Source organism: Mastigoproctus giganteus, chromosome 9, assembly GCF_048544385.1.
Source record: "Mastigoproctus giganteus isolate SK-2022 chromosome 9, ASM4854438v1, whole genome shotgun sequence".
NCBI lineage: Eukaryota > Metazoa > Arthropoda > Arachnida > Uropygi > Thelyphonidae > Mastigoproctus > Mastigoproctus giganteus.
This window is the reverse complement of record NC_143583.1, coordinates 45,378,887-45,402,108: the sequence shown is the minus strand read 5'-3', so window position 1 is coordinate 45,402,108 and position 23,222 is coordinate 45,378,887. Positions and strand designations below refer to the sequence as shown.

Here is a 23,222-nt window from a genome sequence, read left to right as displayed (position 1 = left end):
TGCATTCTCCGTATTTGGTGGTGACGGGCCCACCAAACAGGAGATTTAGTATTAGAATCCATAGCAATTATTACATCATGTGAACTCAATATTTCCATTACTTTCTAACATATCCAATATAAGGTTCAATCTCATTAGCACACTGGCAACAGACTGAGACAAAATAAATCACACCAAGTTTACCAATAATCTCACATGTAACAATATTAATCTCACATGTAAAAATATTAATCTCACATGTAACAATTTAGTATTAATAGGCTTAGGAATCAAAGACTTCAATCCTAACTCTTAAATCTAAGAGCATTTCTTAATTTTATGAGGTCCTCCTCAGTTTCCACCTCCTCCAAAACTTCTTTATCTCTTATAGTCCTAATATTTTTTACCTTAATAGCACTTAAAATTGGATGAACAGACCTCAAAATCTCAGATTTAACTTCCTCCTTGTTCTATATTTTTCACTAGCAGCTTTAATTAGCATGATTTTAGATGACTTTGTTTCCTTTACCTTTCACAGATGCATATGTGCATCTGTGAAAGATTTAATCACAGATGCATGTGTGCATCCTATTACCTTTCTTCTTTGCTGCAATCTATCATTTAATATGGAATTCTCAGTAAAAATTTCCATTGCCTTGGACTCCAAAGCATTCCATAATCAACTTTACAGCTGCAGTAGGAACTTTACTATAGGGATTCCACATATAATTTCTCAAATGAGATCTAACCTCTCTAATGTATTCAAAGTCCACACAATCAGCTCTGTCATCCCTCCTCCTTTTCTTTACCACTGGATAAACTAGCTTCTGCTTTGAATTCTCTCTTTCTTTCCTTCTTTTCCTTTCTAGCACTAGTAATCTCTACAGATTAGGGATCCACCTCGGATTCCCTCTTTCTCCGTTCTTTCTTTCTTTGAGTACTCTGTAGCATAACAAACAAGGAGGATGACCTCCCCTTTACTGATGTCCTTGGAATACTTCTGCCTGAAAACACCTCAATTTCAGTTTACTCAGGCACCTGTGAAAGGATGGATTCATCAATTTCTTATCTCTCTCTCTCTCTCTCTCTCTCTCTCTCTCTCTCTCTCTCTCAGAAACTAGACTATATACAACTATGTACACACTACCAATGAACTAAACAGTTAAGGATCCCTGCTTAAACAACGAACCTAACTTCAAATGGAAAATTAAAATTAAATCTTAAATATGAACTAAAATCAAACTCACCTATTTCCAAAATTATAAAAATCACTATAAACACCAAAACACTGTAATCTGGATAAAAACACAATCATTACTAATGATTGTTAATAAAAAAAGATAAACTGCAGCCATTATCAACCCACTGCAGGATGGAAGTCTCCTCAACAATTTATGTTGAGTGAAATGGACCATGATCTGCCACGCTGGTCCAGGGGCTTGAACCCCGGTATACTCAAAGAGCGTGTGCTACTTCACTACGGCTCTTGACCACTCGGCTATGAACTTTTTTTAACTGAAACTCTTACTGGGGCTATCAGGCAAGCCTGGGAGCCCCAAGGTGTTTAGGGAAAAGAAGTGAAGATAAGAATGAGAAGTATGGGGATGGGAAGGGAAAGTTGGACAGAAGATAAGGGGAAGAAGAAATAGAAATCTCCTAAAATAGAAGAAGAGAAATTTTTTTTTTTTTACTTTCTCTTCTGAGAAAGTAAAAAGGAAAAATTTAAATAAAATACAAAGTATACTACTTCACAAATGCAGTCAATGCATAAAAATACTAAAGCCATTACATGGCAGCAGTTAACATTCAACCAAATATAAACCATTTCCTAAACAAACATTAGACATTTCACAGGAAGATTTCACCCAAAGCTAAATAATAACATCAAAAATCCACAGAAATATTTGGCAGGATTAAATCTTTAATAGTAGTAGTAGTGGCATGTGATGCAAGAAAGCAAGTGTATGAGCTTATGCAGCATCAGCCAAAAAAAAAAAACAAAAATCACACCATTCCCTCCAAATGCCTGTCCAGTTCCTCCTTAAATTTATTTAACCTATCAACTTCCACAGCGACAGATGGAAGTTTGTTCCAGCAATTAACCACCTGCTGGCCAAAGGCAAATTTGCACACATCTATTCTACATCTGTCTTTTCTTAATTTGACTTTATGCCCCCTTAGGTTCATAATCAGAACAAGTGGAAGAATCTCATCAGAATTCAGAATGCTCAACCCATTCAAGAGCTTATACACCTCAATCAGACCACCGTGCAGGTGTCTAGTTTCCAGCCACTACAATTTTCAGAACTTAAGCCTCTCATGGTAAGAAGATCCCTTCATTCCCCTCACCAATCTTGTTGCCCCCTTCTCTGTACACACTCAAGCAAATCTACATCCTTCCTAAAATGAGGCCTCCAGACCTGTACGCAGTACTCAAGGCATGGCCTGACCACTGCCTTGTATAATGGGATAATCACATCCCTGTCCCTGCTAGAAAAATTCCTATTTATCATTGACAAAACCACATGACCTGCCCTAGCAGCCTATCTGCATTGCTCAGAAAACTTCATATCTGACTGCACAATTACTCGCAGGTCTATTTCATTTTCTACCACCTTAAGTGTAGTGCCACGCAGTTGGTATGTTTCTCTGGGGTTACTTCTACCCATATGCAGTACTTTGCATTTATCAAAATTAAACTTCAGTTGCCATTTCTTAGCCCATCTGCCCAAATTTTCTAGATCCTGTTGCAGTAGCACACTGCCATTACTGTCATTAACAACCCTGCCAACCTTTGTATCATCTGCAAACTTCGACACTAAGCCTGATATACCTTCATCAACATTATTGATAAATATACAAAACAACAGTAGACCCAACACTGAACCCTGTGGGACTCCACTAATAACATTAGTCCATGAAGAACAGCACCCATTGATTACCACCATCGGTCTTCTCCCCCTCAACCATCCTTTTATCCATTGTAGCAACTTACCCTTAATACCATTCTGCTCCAATTTATACAATAGCCTTCCATGCGCAACAGTGTCAAAACATTTTCTGAAATCCAAATATATGATATCAAAATTATTTTTTTGCATCCAGTTCCTTTGTAACCACATCATAATATCCTGTCAAATTTGTCAGACAAGACTTTCCCTTAACAAACCCATGCTGTGTCTGAATTATTGCTGCAGTCTTGTCTAGATGATCCTGCTATGCATCTTTAACCAGTAACTCCATTATTTTATCCGGAACAGAAGTTAAACTAACTGGTCTGTAATTACTCGTGCCACCCTTCGATCCCCCTTTGTGAATTGGGGATACATTTGCACATCTCCAGTCTGTGGGGACCTCCCCTGAGTCCAAGGATTTTCTCATAATTATGGCTAAGGGTTTCTTAGTTGCTTTGCCGCCTCCTTTAATATAACTGGATAGATCCCATCCACCCCAGGTGCCTTTCTTATGTTTAACTTCAACAATTTCTTCTTCACTTTGCTCTAGGTTATTGCAAAATCATTAAGCGCCCTGCTACAATTTGATAACCTTCTGCCATTTTCAAACCTTAATAACTCCTCGTGTGTGAATGTAGATGCAAAATACTCATTCAGTTTGTTTACTATCTGAGCAGGATCATCAACAGTCGAACCATCGATATCAAGGACCAATCAGATTCATCCCCTTCCTTTTAGAGTTTATATAAGTAAAGAAATTCTTGCTGTTTTTCTTAGCATCCTTTGCCAAAGATTTCTCGTAATCTACCTTCGCCTGCCTAACCTCCTTTGTGACCTGATTACAGCCTAGCTTATATCTCCCATAGGCTTCTGAGTCGCTTGATAATTTAGATGCATCCCATGCATTTTTCTTCTCTGTCACGAGTCTCATTAGTTCATTTGATAACCATTTAGGCCTAAACCTTGAAAGATATTTCTTAATAGGTATGAAACATTTAGTAGCTTACACGATTAATTCCTTGAATGCTTCCCACTTAGAATTTACTGTTGATAACATCGTAGTTGATCCCACTGTCTTCTTCTTCGTCTTCGCCTTTTCCCTCGTTATATGGGGTTGGCATTCAATGTTCCCAATTCACACTTTACATCCTCTTCTTTTCCTCTAGTTGGATTAACTTCTTAACCGGAACACATCTATTGGTTTAAGCATAGTTTTTACGACTGGATGCCCTTCCTGACGTCAACCCTCACCATTTATAAGGGCTTGGGATTTAAGCTGCCGATCTACTAAACCTGTCGCAGCCAAAGAAATGGAGTAGCTCTTATTCAGCGATGAAGCTTCCTCGTGATGTCACAATTTAATAATTTTACACAATTTATGCCGAATTTCTGGTCAGCACTGAACAAGCAGGTGGCACTGCTGTAGTTCTTTTATCTCCTGGAAACATCCAAATGGCTGACTGGGTAGAATTACTGTGACCTTGAAAATACCAATAATGTATAACTCAGCAACACGTGAGTATTTTTAAATACAATTTGGTATCCTGAAAACTTCTACATCAAAGCTATCAGGTAGCACAACTATTCTACTAAGAATTCCCAGTGACTGATTATAGCTCCTTAAAAATTTAATGACCTTGAAATTTCCTATGTTTTCCTATGTCCGAACAAAATAATGATAGCCATTTTAAAAAAGTTCACAGTCCGAAAAATAAAACCACCTTTAGGTCCCAAATCTTAACCTATCACTCACCCACACTTATTTTATCTAAAATATTACTTCTTTTTGAGCAACACTCGCGAAAACCTTCTTTATTAATTAATTTTAATAGCGCACTAATTTAAGTAGCATACAGCTGGTCCCACCAGCGTCACATTTGTTATCATAACAAATGATAACAAATCATTTGTTGTCAATTTGATCAGTTGATCCCACTGTACAGAATTTAAAAACTGTCTGAGACCACTGTACTCACCTTTATGGAAGGAAAAACCGTTTCCTTTACCCATGATGGTAATTATATCTTTAAGTAAATCCCACATCAGTACACTGTGATCACTTCCACCTAATGGTTCCTTTATCTGCAAATTCTTAATACACAAATGATCACTGCTGATAACCAGATCAAGAGTATTACCCTCTCTGGTTGCCTCTCGAACATGCTGCTGCAGAAAACAATCATCCAATAAATCCACAAAAATCTTATTAGTGTGTGAGTGACCAACCCACAATTTCCAATCAATATCTGGGAAGTTAAACTCCCCCATTATAAGACATTCTGATTTACTGGCCCACTATTTCTCTGTACAATTGTTTATTGTACTCATTCGAGTCATTAGGCCTATAACACAGTCCTACTCTTATTTTTGCTTTTGCAGTGCTTTGTCACATAAAACTGACTCAACAGCGCACTGTTCATCTATATCAACTGGCTGCACTTCTTTTGATTTTATGTTTTTCTTAATTAACAGCATGACACCGCCTCCCTTCCTATCCTTTCTGTACACATTGTACTGCCCAAATTCCAATTCTGCATTCCTAATATCGGTGTGACACCACATCTCTGATATCCCAACAATATCCACCTTTGATGTCTTGGCCAACACTTCAAAGTCATCAAATTTATTTACTATACTTCTAGCATTGGTATACATGCAAACATACATGCACCTATTCCTATTCCTAGTTACCCTGACACATCCCATATACCCACCTGTTTCACGATGACTGCCATCAGTCTCTTAAAACCCCCAGCACCCCCTCGCTCCAGGTTGCTACTTATTCTAATAGAAGTTGTGCAAGAATCACGTTCACCTCTGCCTGCGGCGACTTTTAACCTTTTAGTCTATGAATCCCCCCAAGCTAGCAATTTTCCGACCCACCTAACACTGCCTCGATAGCATAAGCAAATATTCATGTACCCTTTCTATTTAAGTGTATCCCATCCCTGTAGAAGCATTTTCTCCTGTTAACAAGCACGGACCACGCTGAAAAAACTTCTACCCCTTGAGCCTTGCACATTCCCTCCAGGGCCGAATTGATTGACAAGGCTCTCATCATGTACTCCCTCCTATCGTGTCTGGCAGAATTGCAGACACTTTCAAATTTAACCCTAACTCACGACTTTTTTGCAACATTAACCTGTACTTGTTAAGTAAATCTGCAGATCTCCTACTCTTAATGTCATTAGTGCCAACATGTACAACAATATCACCTTTTGTGCCCTTAAAAGAGAGGCGCCTCCGCAGCCAGGTGGGAAGGAGCAGCAGTGCGTATAACATGCTTCTTGATTAGACTGGGGTTCGAGCCCGTCACCACCAAATACGGAGGATGTGGAAAGGTCAGGGAATGACCACCGCATATCCAGGAGCAATATGGCCTTAGTTTCTAATGCTCCTAAAAACCAAACAACAACAACAGCCCTTAAAAGATGATATACGCTTTACAACGTCATCAACTTTTGCCCCTTGCAGACATACCCTGGTCCTGTTCCATCTATCCTTTTTACACAATATATTCCCCATCTCCCTGACAATAGAGTCACCAACAATAACTAGTTCCTTTGGGACCAGCACATTCTGCCTTGGAGATTGCCGCTGTGTTGCCTGATGCCCAGGAGTGAGCTCTGGCATTCAGTTGGGCAGCTGAGAGCTTGACGGGCCCCTCATATTAATTTCGTCGAGGGCATCTACCCTACACCTCAAGCTCTCATAGATGCCCAGTAGAATGCTGAGTTGATGCCTAATTTCTAGACACTCTCTGCACCTGGCACACACAAAGACACCCTCCTTGGCTAGATCATGTTCTGTTCCAGAGAGTTCGGCAAACATTTCACAAGTTGCACATTTTTTTAGGCTGTGATGCGTTGGAGAATCGCCCCCCCTCAGTTCTACCCCAAGTCACAGCACTCCTGCCACTTTGTGCCCGTTGCTTTGCTGCTCTAGTGTGGGGCATGATATTTTAAATTAATAAGACAATAATTTAAATTAATAATTGTCAATACTACGCTATCTAATAGAATCCTAAATGCAGTGATACTTATTAGGCTATATAATTATATGTTAGAGCTATCTAGTTACCACAATTAAAAATTTGAATTCCCTACCACTCTATACAAAAACAATGGCAGCAAGATTCGAACGGAATAACGGTTTTACGTATATTAAGTAGTAATCTACAAAAACTCTTTTTATCTAAATGAAAAATAAAAATAACCAGCGTAACTATATCTCTAAGACTATGTATAAAGTACAATATAAAATAACAATTAGGTAAATAAAAAGCAAACACTTAACACTTTTTCGGAGCCTGTAATTCACAGCTGTAATTTTTAAAGAGAGTCAGAGCCCTCTTCACTAATCATCACAAACTATACAGTAAAACACAGGAGCACACTGATAAACAACAAGATAGCTAGGTTGAACCCTTTGCACCCTCTCCAGCCAACACGTTTAAGGCTCCTGTTTTGTGGTGTCATAAATCTAGCATGACTGGCTCAACAACGGTCAAACAACCAGCCAAATGTCATGTGGGGTAGCCACGTGTTGTTGAAACTCATGGTGGGCATCATGTGTCCCATCTCATAACACAGCAGTGACACTACAGTGGCCCAGCTAAACATCCAGTACAACACAGCCGACCGGGCTAGCCGAGTGGGTAAAGTACCTGCCCGGCAACCCAAAGGTCGCGGGTTCGATTCCCGCCTCGGGCTTGGATCAAAGTACTGCAAAAACCTTGGGAGGTGCAATATGGCCACAGAAGCCGATGCGCCAACAACTACCAAATCGAAAAAAAAAAAAAAAAAAAAAAGTACAACACAGAAATAGCAAGACCAATATCCACATGGATATTAGCTCATATAGCTTATGGCAGTCAATGGTCAACACAGGTACCCACGTTCAATGTGCGAAAAAAGCAACTGCAGCTTGCATGGCTTGTCAGCACCAACACTGGACCACCAACATGTGTAAATCTGTTGCCTGGCCTGATGAATCCTGTTTCCAACTTTATCATGCTGATAGGTGTATCTGCATTAGGATAAAACAACTTGACGGCATGGCACCTGAATGCACTGTTGGTGCTTGGCAGACTGGAGGCAGTGGGTGTTATGGTTTGTGGACTGTTTTCATGGCATGCATTGGGCCCTCTACAGTTTGATGGGAGCAGGTACCCACGCTCCTTGTGAGAAAAATCCAATTTCACCTTGCATGGAGATGTCAGCACCAACATGTGGAAATCTGACACCTGGTCTGATAAATCCTGTTTCCAACTTTATCATGCTGATCTGATAAATCCTGTTTCCAACTTTATCATGCTGATGGGCGTATCTGCATTAGGAGAAAGCAACTTGAGGCCATGGCGCTTGGATGCACTGTTAGTGTTTGGCAGGATGTGGGCAGTGGGTGTTATGGTTTGGGAACTGTTTTCATGGCATGCATTGGGCCCTCTACAGTTTGATGGGAGCAGGCACCCACGCTCCCTGCGAGAGAAAAACCCAATTTCACCTTGCATGGTGATGTCAGCACCAACATGGACCAACATGTGGAAATCTAACACCTGGACTGATAAATCCTGTTTCCAACTTTATCATGCTGATGGGCATATCTGCATTAGGAGAAAGCAACTTGAGGCCATGGCACCTGGATGCACTGTTAGTGTTTGGCAGGCTGTGGGCAGTGGGTGTTATGGTTTGGGAACTGTTTTCATGGCATGCATTGGGTCCTCTAATCACCATTAATGAACAATTCGATAGGAACACCTACTTTTCTATTGTCGCCAACCAAATAGGTCCCTTCATATTTCCAGACAACTGTCTAGACAACTGTGGCATCTATCAACAAGACAACATGGAATGCCACAAGGCAGGCACGTTGTAACCAGTTTCAAGAGCATTACAAAGAATTCTCCATCCTCCCATGTCTGTTAACTCACCCAGGTGATCTCAACTCAACTGAGCATGTTTGGAACCTACTGGAAGAAGACATTCAATGCTACGACCATACTCCTGATGTGTTGGCATTATTGACACATTGTGCAATGCATAGGTAGCACTACCACAGGACATCCTGCAAAATCTTGTGGAATCCATGCCAAAACATGTATGGGATGTATTATGGGCAAAAGGTAGCCCAACGAGATATCAGATAGGTATTGCTAATGCAATGCTAACTCAGTTTAATTAATAATTACTTTGCACAGAAAGTTAAATATTTTTTAGCTTATTTACATTTTAAATAAAACAAAATCAGAAATAAAAAAAAAATAAAAAAAACACATTTTAAATAAATGAAAGAATTTTACCTGTGGCTGTTCACTTGCTAGCCTGCACATTTCCTCCGGATCTAGTTCTACAGGATCATACCTTAGTTTCGCCTACACAATCAAGAAAAATAATTTTTTCATTATAACTGTCAAGATGTTCAGTTCAATCCTATTCAACTAATATAAATTTTATTAGTTATGTATCTGATACATATACAGTCAAGGTTCAGAAATTTAGGCTAATGATCCTAATAGTCATAATGGCCTTTATTATTATAATAGTCATAATGGCCTTTATTAATATAAAGCATTTCAACACTGCATTCCCCATAGTCACAGAAACAAATTTAATTTCAAATTGATGCCTCCCTCTCCCCAAATGTATTTCAACCCATTTCCCATTCACTCTATATGCATTTATTTTTATTATTTTTGAAATATGAGCACAATCATTAGGTCCAGGAACACTCATCTCAGTTGTTAAAGGTAAGGGAAAAAGTGTCATAGTATCTTTTACCTGCAGGAAAAAGATACTATGACAGTCAAAGCAACTACCTGGCTTCTATCTATTCAGAAGAAACCACTGTCTTCCCAATTTAGACAGTGTTATAATTAACACTGACTTCTCTTCAAGGAATGGGCTAGTATTAGAAGTGCGGTTCATTGAAGATCAATGCATGGACTATTCCTGTTTCAGATTTTCTTAAATGATATTGACTAAGGGATAAAGGGAATTATGACAAAATCTGCAGATGTGACAACTAGGAGAGTGGTTAATGACCAGCAACAAACAGCATTCCTTCAGATTGACTTAGACAAGCTTTATCAGGGTTTGTCAATAAGCTGAAATTATGGAAATAACTCCAAAATAACCTACACACTCTGAGGAGATACAGTTTGACCCTCAAGTTGGGTTAAAATAAAAGCAGTAAAGGAAGGGATTTAGAAAACAGGAAGATATGAAGTGAAGTTCTCTGTAAAGTGTAGACAAGTAACAACAAAACACCATAAGTATTCTGAGTTGATGATTTTAAATGTTTATACAGATTGTACTGCTGTATAATGCACCTGCAAGGCTGCACCTGGAACACCGTATCCAAGCATAGAGGCCATACCTAAAAACAAAAAGACATCAAGGCTCTTGAAAATTTTCAAAGACAATCAACACACACGGCAGATTGGGCAAAATGACATCCACATGAGGAGACACTTCAAATATGTGTGCTAAAATAAAATTTGGTAACTAGTTACATGAGAGAGAAATATCACTGAGGTTTATAAGGCTCTCAGAGGAAATAGTAGAATGGAAAATCAAAGTGTCACAACATTAAGTGACAGAACCAGAATGACATATTGAAACTAACAGAGATGAAAGGTAGACCAAACTGCAGAAAGATTTCCATTACCTAGCAAGTTGCTAATCATTAAAATAATTTTAGTGGAAGGTAACAATTTGGGCATTTTCAAAAGCCCACTGAAGGGTTATGGAGGCTATACCTGTCAAGTTGTACCTTTAGGAAGATGGACGCTGATACAGACAATACTACTACTACTTGCTTGCTGACCGGGCTAGCCGGGTGGGTAAAGTGCCTGCCTGGCAACCCAAAGGTCACGGGTTCGAATCCCGCCTCGGGCTTGGATCAAAGTACTGCAAAAACCTTGGGAGGTGCATTATGGCCACAGAAGCCGATGCGCCAACAACTACAAAAAAAAAACAGACAATACTAATGCTAATTTAACTGGCTTCCTATATTTCCTCCTTTACTTATCCTATTGTTTATTTTCACAGCTACACTTCCATCTTTATTAAACATTGTTCTCAGATATTCAAAATCATCTCCTTATTACAGTTTTTGTTTACTTAGTTTGTGCTCTAAATTTTCCTTATCTCTCTCTCTCTCTCTCTCTCTCTCTCTCTCTCTCTCTCTCTCTCTCTCTCTCTCTCTCTCCCCTCCCCACCACCAACTTTCAATAATTGATGTCTTTGAGTAATTAATTTTCATGGAAAATACTCCAAGAGACAATCTTAGAAGCCACTATTTAACAGCACAATATCATCCACATAATGATGTAATCCTCACAACTTCCACACTAAACTTTGTCAATAAATTACATTGATTTTAGTATTGGTAAAATACACACTGCTTCCTTAAAACATTTACAGTTTGGAAACATTTAATGATACTGAATAGCTATTTACATAAGTTTTATAAACTTATGTAAACAGTTTATATGTTTTATGAACTATACTTATAAATAAAAAAACTTATGTAAATATAAAAGCTATACAATTAAAATTTAAAATACTTAAAATTGATATAAATAAAATAATGAAATATAACACAATATTATTGTACAATTAAAAATATACTGGAGAGCAAAACATCCCATATCTGAAAGAAAGATTGTCGAAGTGAGCAATAAAGTTCCCAGACTGGTGCTGCTGCAGTAACATTTGTTGAGTTTGAAAATAAATATAAGTGATATGTTCTAGTTCACACTTCCTCCAACAGATGGTGGTACAGAGATTGTCCAGTAGATTGACAAGTTACAAATAACAATGAGTTTTGTTAGTAGCATTAATGTTTTGTGTCAAAATTTTGCAATGGAGCAATGAACAAATAATATCAAATTTTGCTTTAAACTGGGAAAATTTGCAATGATAAAAAGTGTTTATGGTGATGAAACAGTAAGTCATACCAGTGTGTTCAAATGGTATAAGCAGTTCGAAGACAGATGTGAGGATTATCAAGATGACCCAATCCATCAACCTCCAAAATAGGTGGGAATCCATCAACTTCCAAAATAAGGGTAGAGTTGCAATAGTTCAGGAAATTGGGGCAAGAGATCATTGTTTGACCATCAAAATGAAAGCTGATGAGTTGGATACAAATGAGGAGATAATTAGTATTAGTATTAGTAGATGCAAGCTTATGCAGCATCAGCCAAAAAAAAAAAAAAAAAAAAAACACTCCCATTACACCCCTCCGTTCGTTCCAAATACCTGTCCAGCTCTGCCTTAAATTTATTTAGGCTATCAACTTCCACAACAAAAGATGGAAGTCTGTTCCACCAATCAACTACCTGCTGCCTAAAGGAAAACTTCTGCACATCTATCCTAACTGTCTTTCCTCAATTTGAATTTATGCCCTCTCAAGTGATTATTCTGAGCAAGGGGCGCCTCTGTAGCCAGGTAGGAAGGAGCAGTAGTGCATATCACATGCTTCTTGATTAGACCAATATTCGAGCCGGTCACCACCAAATACGGAAGATGCAGAAAGGTCAGGGAATAATCACTGCATATCCCGGAGCAATATGGCCTTAGTTGCTAATGTTCCTAAAAACCAAAACAACATTCTGAGCAAGAGGAAGAATCCCATCAGCATTGAGCATGCTCAAACCATATACACTTTATACACCTTTATCAGATCACCTCGCAGGTGCCTAGTCTCCAGACACTGTTATCTGCAAAATTTAAGCCTTTCTTCGTAAAAGAAACCCTTTTTTATATTCACTAATGTTGTTGTCCTTCTCTGTACTCGTTCCAACAGCTCTATATCTTTCTTAAAATGAGGCCTCCAGACCTGTATACGGTACTCAAGGTGTGGCCTAACCATTGTCTTATATTAGAGGAAAATCACCTCCTTATCACTGCTAGAAAAATTCCTGTATTTCATTGACAAGACACCATGAGCTACTCTTGCAGACTGGCTGCACTGCTCAAAAAACTTCATATCTGCCTGTACAATTGCCCAAGGTCCTTCTCATTCTCTACCACTGTCAGTGTATTCATTCTCTACCACAGAGTTGATACATTACTCTGGGATTACTGCTTCCCGTATGTAGTACTTTACATTTGTCAAAGTTAAACTTCATTTGCCACCTCTCAGCCCATCTGCTCAACTTTTCTAGATCCTGTTGCAGCAGCATACTGTCATTAGTGTTTTTAACAACCCTGCCAACCTTCGTATCGTCTGCAAACTTGGACATTAAGCCCGATATACCATCATATCGGGCCCGATATACATTTATAAATACAGAAAACAACAATGGACCCAACGCTGAACCCTGAGAGATTCCACGAAGAGCAGTGTCCATTCATTGCCACTCTGTCTTCTCCCACTCAACCATCCCTTTATCCATAGCAGCAATTAACCTCCAATGTCACAGTGCTCCAATTTGTGCAGCAGTCTTCCATGTGAAACAGTATCAAAAGCCTTTTTAATATCATTTAAAATCAGTAAACCCCCGCTATTTGCAGTATCTGTATTCGCGGTCGCTGATTTAATATAAAATGAAACCTAAAAAAATGTGAATTTTAAAGCGCCGTGAACATTTTCCACCATAAAAAAACATGGGCGTGGCTAAAATTATCTTTCCTGGTCAAAACAGCGCTCAGTGGGTGAGGGAGAGGGGTGACAAAATCGCAAGCGTGGATGTTTCTCGCTAATCCTTGTTCAGTATGTGTTATGCGCTTGGCATAGAAGGTTTCGTCGTTTGCTTTTAATTTATATGCTAATAAATTGAATAAATTTATCAATTTATAAATTGATATGCTTACAAAAGTGATAAATCTACCATTTTGCAGTGTAAAACAGACTTTTTTCGAGTGTGTTAACGGAAGAAAGTGACTTTATTGTGGACAAGTGAATAAAATTTAGTTATTAGACAAAATTTCTAATGTTGAAAGTGTCTCCTCAGTGACAAAACATTATAATATCAATGAGTCAACGGTATGATCAATCAAAAAATCGGAAGAAAAAATCCGCCGTAGTGTCCGTGTAAACGCGCTAATTGCTTCAAAAATTTGCTCTGTAACTCGTGATGTTAAATTAGAAAAAATGAAAAGGCTTTAAATCTGTGGATAGAAGACTGAACTCAAAATAAAATTCCGTTAAGTTCACTCATCATTCGTGAAAAGGCAAAACTCCTTTATCAACACTGGCGGGATAAGTTTTTTAGCTAGCAAAGGTGCTAGTTTGAAATTTCTAATAAATATTACATTTAATATTAAATTGTTTTTATTTTCATTTCGATGCCATATGCTTGCATTTCACTATGTACTGTTTATAGTCATATTATGAAGGTACATATAATACATACATAGACAAAGTTTTAGACTAGTTTTTCTTATATATTTCATACTTTGGAACGGAACCCCTTTATTACTATGGGAGCCATAACTCAGTATTCGCGTTTTCGGCATTCGTGGCATTTCTCAGGAATGTAACCCCCGTGAATAGCGGGGTTTACTGTAAATGATATCAAAGTTATTCCCTGAATCCAGTTCCTTTGTGACCACATCGGTATCCAATCAAATTGGTCAGACAAGACTTCCCCTTAACAAAACCATGCTGTGTCCGAGCTACAACTGAAATTTTGTCTAGATGGTCCTGCAGTGCTTCTTTAACTAGTGCCTACATTAATTTCCCTGGAACAGAAGTTAAACTAACAGGTCTAGAATTACTTGAGTCGACCTTTGATCCTCCTTTGTGAATTGGGGTCACATTTCCACATCTCCAGTCCATGGTTACCTCCCCTGAGTCCAAGGAAGCTTTCATAATTATGGCTAAGGGTTTGCTTACTTCCTTTGCTGCCTCCTTTAATATAGCTGGATAGATCCCATCCACCCCGGGTGCCTTTTTTATGTTCATCTTCAACAATTTCTCCTCCACTTTCCTCTCAGTTATTACAAAATCATCTAGCTCACTGCCAAAGTTTAATTCACCTCTGGCATTCCCCTCCCTGAATAACTCCTTATGTGTGAATGTAGATGCAAAATACTCATTTAGTTTGTTAGCCACCTGAGCAGGATCATCAACAGTAGAACCATCAATATCCAGTGGACCAATCTGATTCATTCCTTTGCTTCTAGAGTTTACATAGGTAAAGAACTCCTTGCTGTTTTTCTTTGCATCATTTGCCAAAGATTTCTCATAATCTGCTTTTGCCCGCCTAATCTGCTTTGTGACTTGGTTACAGACCAGCTTATATCTATCACAGACTTCCATGTCACCCATTAATTTATATGTATCCCATGCATCTTTCTTCTCTGCCACATCTCATTAGTTCATCTGACATCCATTTAGGCCTAAACCTTGAACAATTTTTCTTTATTTCAATATTTAATGCAGGATTTATCAAATCCTGCATGAAAATTTGTGCTGCATAGCCTCTTGGATTAGCAGAAGCATCGACGAGTCTGATCATGCAAAGACTTCATCCAAAACTGTCCAAGATAATCCAAATTTGGTCCTGTGCATCTAAAAAATTGCGTTTCTATTTCACTCTCAGCATTAGTTTTCTTCTAAACAGAAGAAACTTTTGAGATTTATACTCACTTTGTACAAATTTCAAATCTGTCCTACTATGGAATATTGTTCCCCATCTGTGGTGGTGTCCTCATAAATGCTCTTAGGCTTTTAGACTCCATTCAAAAGAGGGCTGTATGGCCAATCTCTTACAAAGTCTCTCCATTCTCTAGCTTATATATGTTTTGTTTCTGCTGCATGCCTTTTCTATAGACATGACCATGGGGACTGTTGTTCTGAAGTGGCTTCTATAATTCCCTCTCTCTCTCTCTCTCTCTCTCTCTCTCTCTCTCTTCCTAACCAGTCTGAACATGTGCTGCAACCAGTCAACAGCTATTTACTGCCCAACTTCAAACTCACAGAACTATTTTTTTTTTCCTCACTTATCCCTTCAACTTGGATTTTCTGAAACAACTTCCCTTCAAGCATATTTCCTGAAAATTACAATCTACAGAAATTCAAGTCTAATGTATACAAGTATCTTCTTTCATCTTCTCAGCCTTCAACCCACACACAGTACTAAGTACTATAAGTTCTAATATCTTTTGCGTTTGGGTTTTCACTAAAAAAAAAACCAGGCAACCAGGTAATCAGATATATGTATAAAAATTAAATAAATTAATAGTAATTAAAATAATAAATTATTTCCCACCTTTGCTACAGCCTTCAAATTATGACTTCCTACCGGAAGGTAACTATCCCGTTTGACCCAATGCAAACAATCCATGTGAACACAAGGTCGACACAAAAAATGTCCATCTCGATTAACAGAGAAACCAATCTCCTTCAGCATATTCAATTTATGAACTGCCGCTCGAGCTTCTACAAAATTCCTGTGAAAAAATAAATAAATTATAAAAACTTATTAACATCTAAACAAAAGTATTAAATGCTGGGTAAATGACATGTGCTATATAATAAGAAATTAATGAACCATATTTTTACATAAGTAATTTTTGGTAAATTAATTTTAATTTTTTGTAACATGAAAATGTACATATATCACATAGGCATCTTGACAAATCTAAAATAGGTCTAGTGGAATTATTAAAATAAGTCTACTGACTTCAGATTTTATAAGGTGCCTAAATGATATATATATGCTGCTCTACCATTAATATCCAGATATCCTGCAATCCAGTCTAAATATCTCCCCCCCCCCGCCATAACATGAAATTATGGTCCCTTGTTCTAGAATCAATTATAACTGTGAAAATTTCGTCATCATTCATTTTGCTTATGCTTCTTACAGCCTTCAACACCTCAATCAAGTCTCCTCTAAGGTGCCAGGTTTCCAAGCTCTACAACCCACATATTCGAAGTCTTTTTCTCATATGGATACCCTTTTGCCGATCTCACCAGGTGAGTTACCAGTCTTTGGAACCTTTCAACAAGCACAATGTTTTTCTTTAAGTGTGGTCTCCATACTTGAACACAGTACTCCAAGTGTGGTCTAACAATAGCCTTATATAATAGGATTATAACATCCATATCTCTACTAGCAATTGTTCAATAAATCATCAATAGGACACCATGGAACTTCCTTGCAACCAATCTACAATGCTCGGAGAACTTCTTGTCTGACCATATCGTAACACCCAACTCCCTTTCCTCCACTACCGGCTTTAGTTCAACTCTGCCAAGTGTATCATTTATTTAAAGTTACTGTTCCCCAGGTGCAATACCTTATGCTTTGCTGGATTAAAGCATAGCTGATATTTTTCTGGCCATCTCTGAAGTCTATCTAGGTCACTTTGAAGCAGCTCTGCTTGGCGGTGATCATTAATTACACTACCAATCTTTACATCACCTAGAAGAGGGCGCTGACTCTCTTTAAAAATTACAGCTGTGAATTACAGGCTCCGAAAAAGCAATGTGTTTGCCATTTTATTTACCCAATTGTTATTTTATATTATACTTTATACGTAGTCTTATAGTTGTAGTTACGCGTGTTATTTTTATTTTTAATTAGATAAAGAGTTTTTGAAGATTACTACATAATATACGTAAAACCGTTATTTCGTTCAAATCTTGCAGCCATTGTTTTTGTATAGAGTAGTAGGGAATTCAAATTTTTAACTGTGGTAACTAGGTAGCTCTAATGTATAATTACATAGCGTAATACGCATACTGCATTTAGGATTCTATTAGATAGCGTAATATTGATAATTATTTAAATTTATTGATCTTATTCATTTAAAATTACATGCCCCAGACTAGAGCAGCAAAGCAACGGGCACAAAGTGGTAGGAGTGCTGTGACTCGGGGGAGAACTAAGGGGGGGGTTCGATTCTCCAACACATCACAGCCTAAAAAAATGTACAACTTGTGAAATGTCTGCCGAACTCTCTGGAACAGAAGATGATCTAGCCAAGGAGGATGTCTTTGTGTGTGCCACGTGCAGAGTGTCTAGAAATTAGGCATCAATTCAGCGTTCTACTGGGCATCTATGAGAGCTTGAGGTGTAGGGTAGATGCCCTCGAAGAAATTAATATGAGGGGCCCCGTCAAGCTTTCAGCTGCCCAACTCAATGCCAGAGCTCACTCCTGGGCATCAGGCAACACAGCAGCAATCTCCAAGGCAGAATGTGCTGGTCCCGAAGGAACTAGTTATTGTTGGAGACTCTATTGTCAGGGAGACTGGGAGCATATTGTGTAAAAAGGATAGATGGAACAGGACCAGGGTATGCCTGCAAGGGGCAAAAGTTGATGACATTGAAAAGCATATATCATCTTTTAAGGGCACAAAAGGAGATATTGTTGTACACGTTGGCACTAATGACATTAAGAGTAGGAGATCTACAGATTTACTTAACAAGTACAGGTCAATGTTGCAAAAAAGTCGTGACTTAGGGTTAAATTTGAAAGTGTCTGCAATTCTGCCCAGACACGTAGGAAGGAGTACATGATGAGAGCCTTGTCAATCAATTCGGCATTGGAGGGAATGTGCAAGGCTCAAGGGGTAGAATTTTTTTCAGCGTGGTCTATGCTTGTTAAAAGGAGAAACTGCTTCTACAGGGATAGGATACACTTAAATAGAAAGGGTGCAAGAATATTTGCTTATGCTATCAAGGCAGTGTTAGGTGGGTCGGAAAACTGCTAGTTGGGGCGGGGGGATTCACAGACTAAAAGGTTAAAAGTAGCCTCAGGCAGAGGTGAACGTGATTCTTGCACAACTTCTATTAGAATAAGTAGAGACCTGGAGTGAGGGGTGATGGGGGTTTCAAGGACTGATGGCAGTCATCGTGAAACAGTTGGGTATATGGAATGTGTCAGGGTAACTAGGAATAGGTGCATGTATGCTTACATGTATACCAATGCTAGAAGTATAGTAAATAAATTTCATGAATTTGAAGTGTTGGTCAAAGGCAAATGTTGTTGGGATATCAGAGACGTGGTGTCACACTGATATTAGGAATGAAGAATTGGAATTTGGGGAGTACAATGTGTACAGAAAGGATAGGAAGGGAGGAGGTGTCATGCTGTTAATTAAGAAAAACATAAAATCAAAAGAAGTGCATCCAGCTGATATAGATGAACAGTGCACTGTTGAGTCAGTTTGGTGTGACATAAGCACTGGGAAAGCAAAAATAAGAGTAGGAGAGTGTTATAGGCCTAATGACTCGAATGAGTACAATGAACAATTGTACAGAGAAATAGTGGGCTAGTAAATCAGAATGTCTTATAATGGGGGATTTTAACTTCCCAGATATCGATTGGAAATTGTGGGTTGGTCACTGCACACTAATAAGACTTTTGTGGATTTATTGGATGATTGCTTTCTGCACCAGCATGTTCAAGAGGCAACCAGAGAGGGTAATACTCTTGATCTGGTTATTAGCAGTGATCATTTATGAATTAAGAATTTCCAGATAAAGGAACCACTAGGTTGCAGTGATCAGAATGTACTGATGTGGGGTTTACTTAAAGATATAATTACCATCAGGGGTAAAGGAAAGGGTTTTTCCTTCCATAAAGGTTAGTACAGTGGTCTCAGACAGTTTTTAAATTCTGTACAGTGGGATCAACTGACGATGTTACCAACAGTAAATTCTAAGTGGGAAGCATTCAAGGAATTAATCGTGGAAGCTACTAAAAGTTTCATACCTATTAAGAAATATTGTTGAAGGTTTAGGCCTAAATGGTTATCAAATGAACTAATGAGACTCGTGACAGAGAAGAAAAATGCATGGGATGCATATAAATTATCAGGTGACGCAGAAGCCTGTGGCAGATATAAGCTAGTCTGTAATCAGGTCACAAAGAAGGTTAGGCAGGCAAAGGCAGATGAGAAATCTTTGGCAAAGGATGCTAAGAAAAACAGCAAGGATTTCTTTACTTATATAAACTCTAAAAGAAGGAGATCAATCTGATTGGTCCACGTGATATCGATGGTTCGACTGTTAATGATCCTGCTCAGATAGCAAACAAACTGAATGAGTATTTTGTATCTACATTCACACATGAGGAGTGATTAAGGTTTAAAAATGACAGAAGGTTATCAAATTGTAACAGGGTGCTTAATGATTTTGTAATAACTGAGAGCAAAGTGGAGGAGAAATTGCTGAAGTGAAACATAAGAAAGGCACCTGGGGTGGATGGGATCTATCCAGTTATATTAAAGGAGGCGGCAAAGCAACTAATCAAACCCTTAGCCATAATTATGAGAGCATCCTTGGACTCAGGGGAGGTCCCCATGGACTGGAGATGTGGAAATGTATCCCCAATTCACAAAGGGGGATCGAAGGGTGACACGAGTAATTACAGACCAGTTAGTTTAACATCTGTTCCGGGTAAAATAATGGAGTCACTGATTAAAGATGCATTGCAGGGTCATCTAGCCAAGACTGCAGCAATAATTCAGACAGTGCATGGATTTGTTAAGGGAAGGTCTTGTCTAACAAATTTGATAGGATATTATGATGTGGTTACAAAGGAACTGGATGCAAAAAATAATTTTGATATCATATATTTGGATTTCAGAAAAGCTTTTGACACTGTTGCACATGGAAGACTATTGTACAAATTGGAGCAGAATGGTATTAAGGGTAAGTTTCTACAATGGATAAAAGGATGGTTGAGTGGGAGAAGACAGGGGTGGTAATCAATGGGTGCTGCTCTTCCTGGACTAATTATATTAGTGGAATCCCACAGGGTTCAGTGTTGGGTCCACTGTTGTTTTGTATATTTATCGATGATATTGATGAAGGTATATCAGGCTTAATGTCGAAGTTTGCAGATGATACAAAGGTTGGCAGGGTTGTTAATGACAGTAATGGCAGTGTGCTACTGCAACAGGATCTAGAAAATTTGGGCAGATGGGCTAAGAAGTGAAAACTGAAGTTTAACCTTGACAAATGCAAAGTACTGCATAGGGGCAGAAGTAACCCCAGAGAAACGTACCAACTGTGTGGTACTACACTTAAGGTGGTAGAAAATGAAAAAAACCTGGGAGTAGTAATTGTGCAGTCAGATATGAAGTTTTCTGAGCAATACAGACAGGCTGCTAGGGCAGGTCATGGGGTTTTGTCAAAAATATATAGGAATTTTTCTAGCAGGGAAAAGAAGGTGATTGTCCCTCTGTATAAGGCAATGGTCAGGCCACGCCTTGAGTACTGCGTACAGGTCTGGAGGCCTCATTTTAGGAAGGATGTAGATTTGCTTCAGCGTGTACAGAAAAGGTCAACAAGATTGGTGAGGGGAATGAAGGGATCCTCTTACCAAGAGAGGCTTAAGTTCTGCAAATTGCAGTGGCTGGAGACTAGGCACCTGCTCGGTGATCTAATTTAGGTGTATAAGGCCTTGAATGGGTTGAGCACGCTGAATTCTGATGGGATCCTTCCACTTTTTGAGATTACGAACCTAAGGGGCATAAATTCAAATTAAGAAATTAAGAAAAGGCAGAGGTAGAATAGATGTGCAGAAATTTGCCTTTAGCAAGCGGGTGGTTAATTGCTGGAACAAACTTCCAACTGTCATTGTGGAAGTTGATAGGTTAAATAAATTTAAGGAGAAACTGGACAGGCATTTGGATGGAATTGTGTGATTTTTTTTTTATTTCTTTTTTTGGCTGATGCTGCATAAGCTCATACACTTGCTTTCTTGCATCACATGCCACTACTACTACTACTACTACTACCTGCAAATTTAGACATTATGCCTTCTATCCCTTCATCGATGTCATTTATGAAAATCGAAAACAACAGTGGTCCTATTACTGATCCTTGGGGAACCCCATTTCTTACATCAACCCAATCTGAGGAATAACCATTTATCACAACCCTCTGCCTCCTACCCTAAAGCCATCCAGCTATCCATCTAAGGATTTTCACTGTTATTCCGCCCTGTTCTAGCTTATAAAGTAACAGCTCATGTGGGATTGAGTCAAATTCTTTTGCTGAAATCAAATAAACAATGTTGAAATTGTTCCCGAAGTCCAGCTCTTTGAGTGACCCTGTCAAAATAGATTAGTTAAACATGATTTGCACTTTACAAAACCATGCTGGGTATCCTTCAGAATTCCATTTCTATCTAAATGATCCTGAATTCCACCCTTGATCATTGTCTCCATGATTTTCCTTAATACTGAAGTTAGACTAACAGGCCAGAAATTTCCCACTTCACTCTTAGAACTGCCCTTATGTATTGGAGACACATTGGTGCTTTTCCAATCAAACGGAATCACTCCCGAGTCCAGTGATGCTCTCATAATTAGCCTCAGTACAATGCACTCACTTGCCGCCTCCCCTAAGATTATAGGGTATATGGCATCAACCCCAGGAGCCTTACTGGCCTGTAGGCTCGAAAGTTTTTTCATTTAATAAACATGTGAAATATCAACATCATTAATTACATTTTTTTCAACTTCACTCCCATAATTTCCCATTGACGAAAAGGGTTTTTCTTCTGTAAATATTGATGCAAAATAACTGTTGAGTTCATCTGCATTTTCAGCTGGGGTATCTAATACTATCGCACATCCATTACATATGGGTCTGCGCTGGTTTATCCTTCTCTTCTTTGCATTTATATATGTGAAGAATTCCTTATCTCCCCTTTGCGCTCTCTGCCAGTGATTTCTCATAATCTACCTTTGCCAGCCTAACCTTACTTGTTATGTAAGTCTGCAGATCTCCTACTCCTAATGTCATTATTGCCAACATATACAACAATATCACCCTTTGTGCCCTTAAAAGATCATATCTGTTTTACAACTCCATCAACTTTTGACCCTGGCAGACATACCCTGGTCCTATTCCACCTGTCCTTTTTGCACAATATATATCCTGTCTCCCTGACAATTGAGTCACAGACAATGACTGACTCCTGTGGGACCAGCTCATTCTGCCCTGAAGGTTGCCACTGTGTTGCCTGATACACAAGAGTGAGCTCTGGCATTGAGTTGGGCAGCTGAGAGCCTGATGGGCCCTCCATTTCAATTCTTAAGAGGGCACCTTCCTTACTCTTCAAACTCTCACAGACTTCAAACTCGCCCATCAGAATGCTGAGTTGGCACCTACCGTATTTCCCCATGTATAAGACGCACCTTAATTTTGGGGCCCGAAATTTGAAAAAAAAATGTATTACATAAAGTTATTGAACTCAAGTTTTATTCATCATAAAATTCATACAACTCCTCATAACTTGAATTCAGCACTGTACGAAAATCTTTTCTGAGCCATTTCTGGGCAGAACGTGGCAAAACGTAACCTAATAT

The 23,222-nt window shown here is 38.7% G+C and overlaps 1 protein-coding gene across 1 annotated transcript in view; it reads right to left on the bottom strand.

The window, feature by feature from the left end:
* Window positions 1-23,222, bottom strand: part of PolE1 (DNA polymerase epsilon catalytic subunit 1) — a 650,197-nt gene that overhangs the window by 509,934 nt on the left and 117,041 nt on the right. Inside the window, 2 exon segments of the mRNA XM_090380641.1 lie at window positions 9,235-9,306; window positions 16,159-16,339. Coding sequence (XP_090236767.1) covers window positions 9,235-9,306; window positions 16,159-16,339 — 253 coding nt within the window.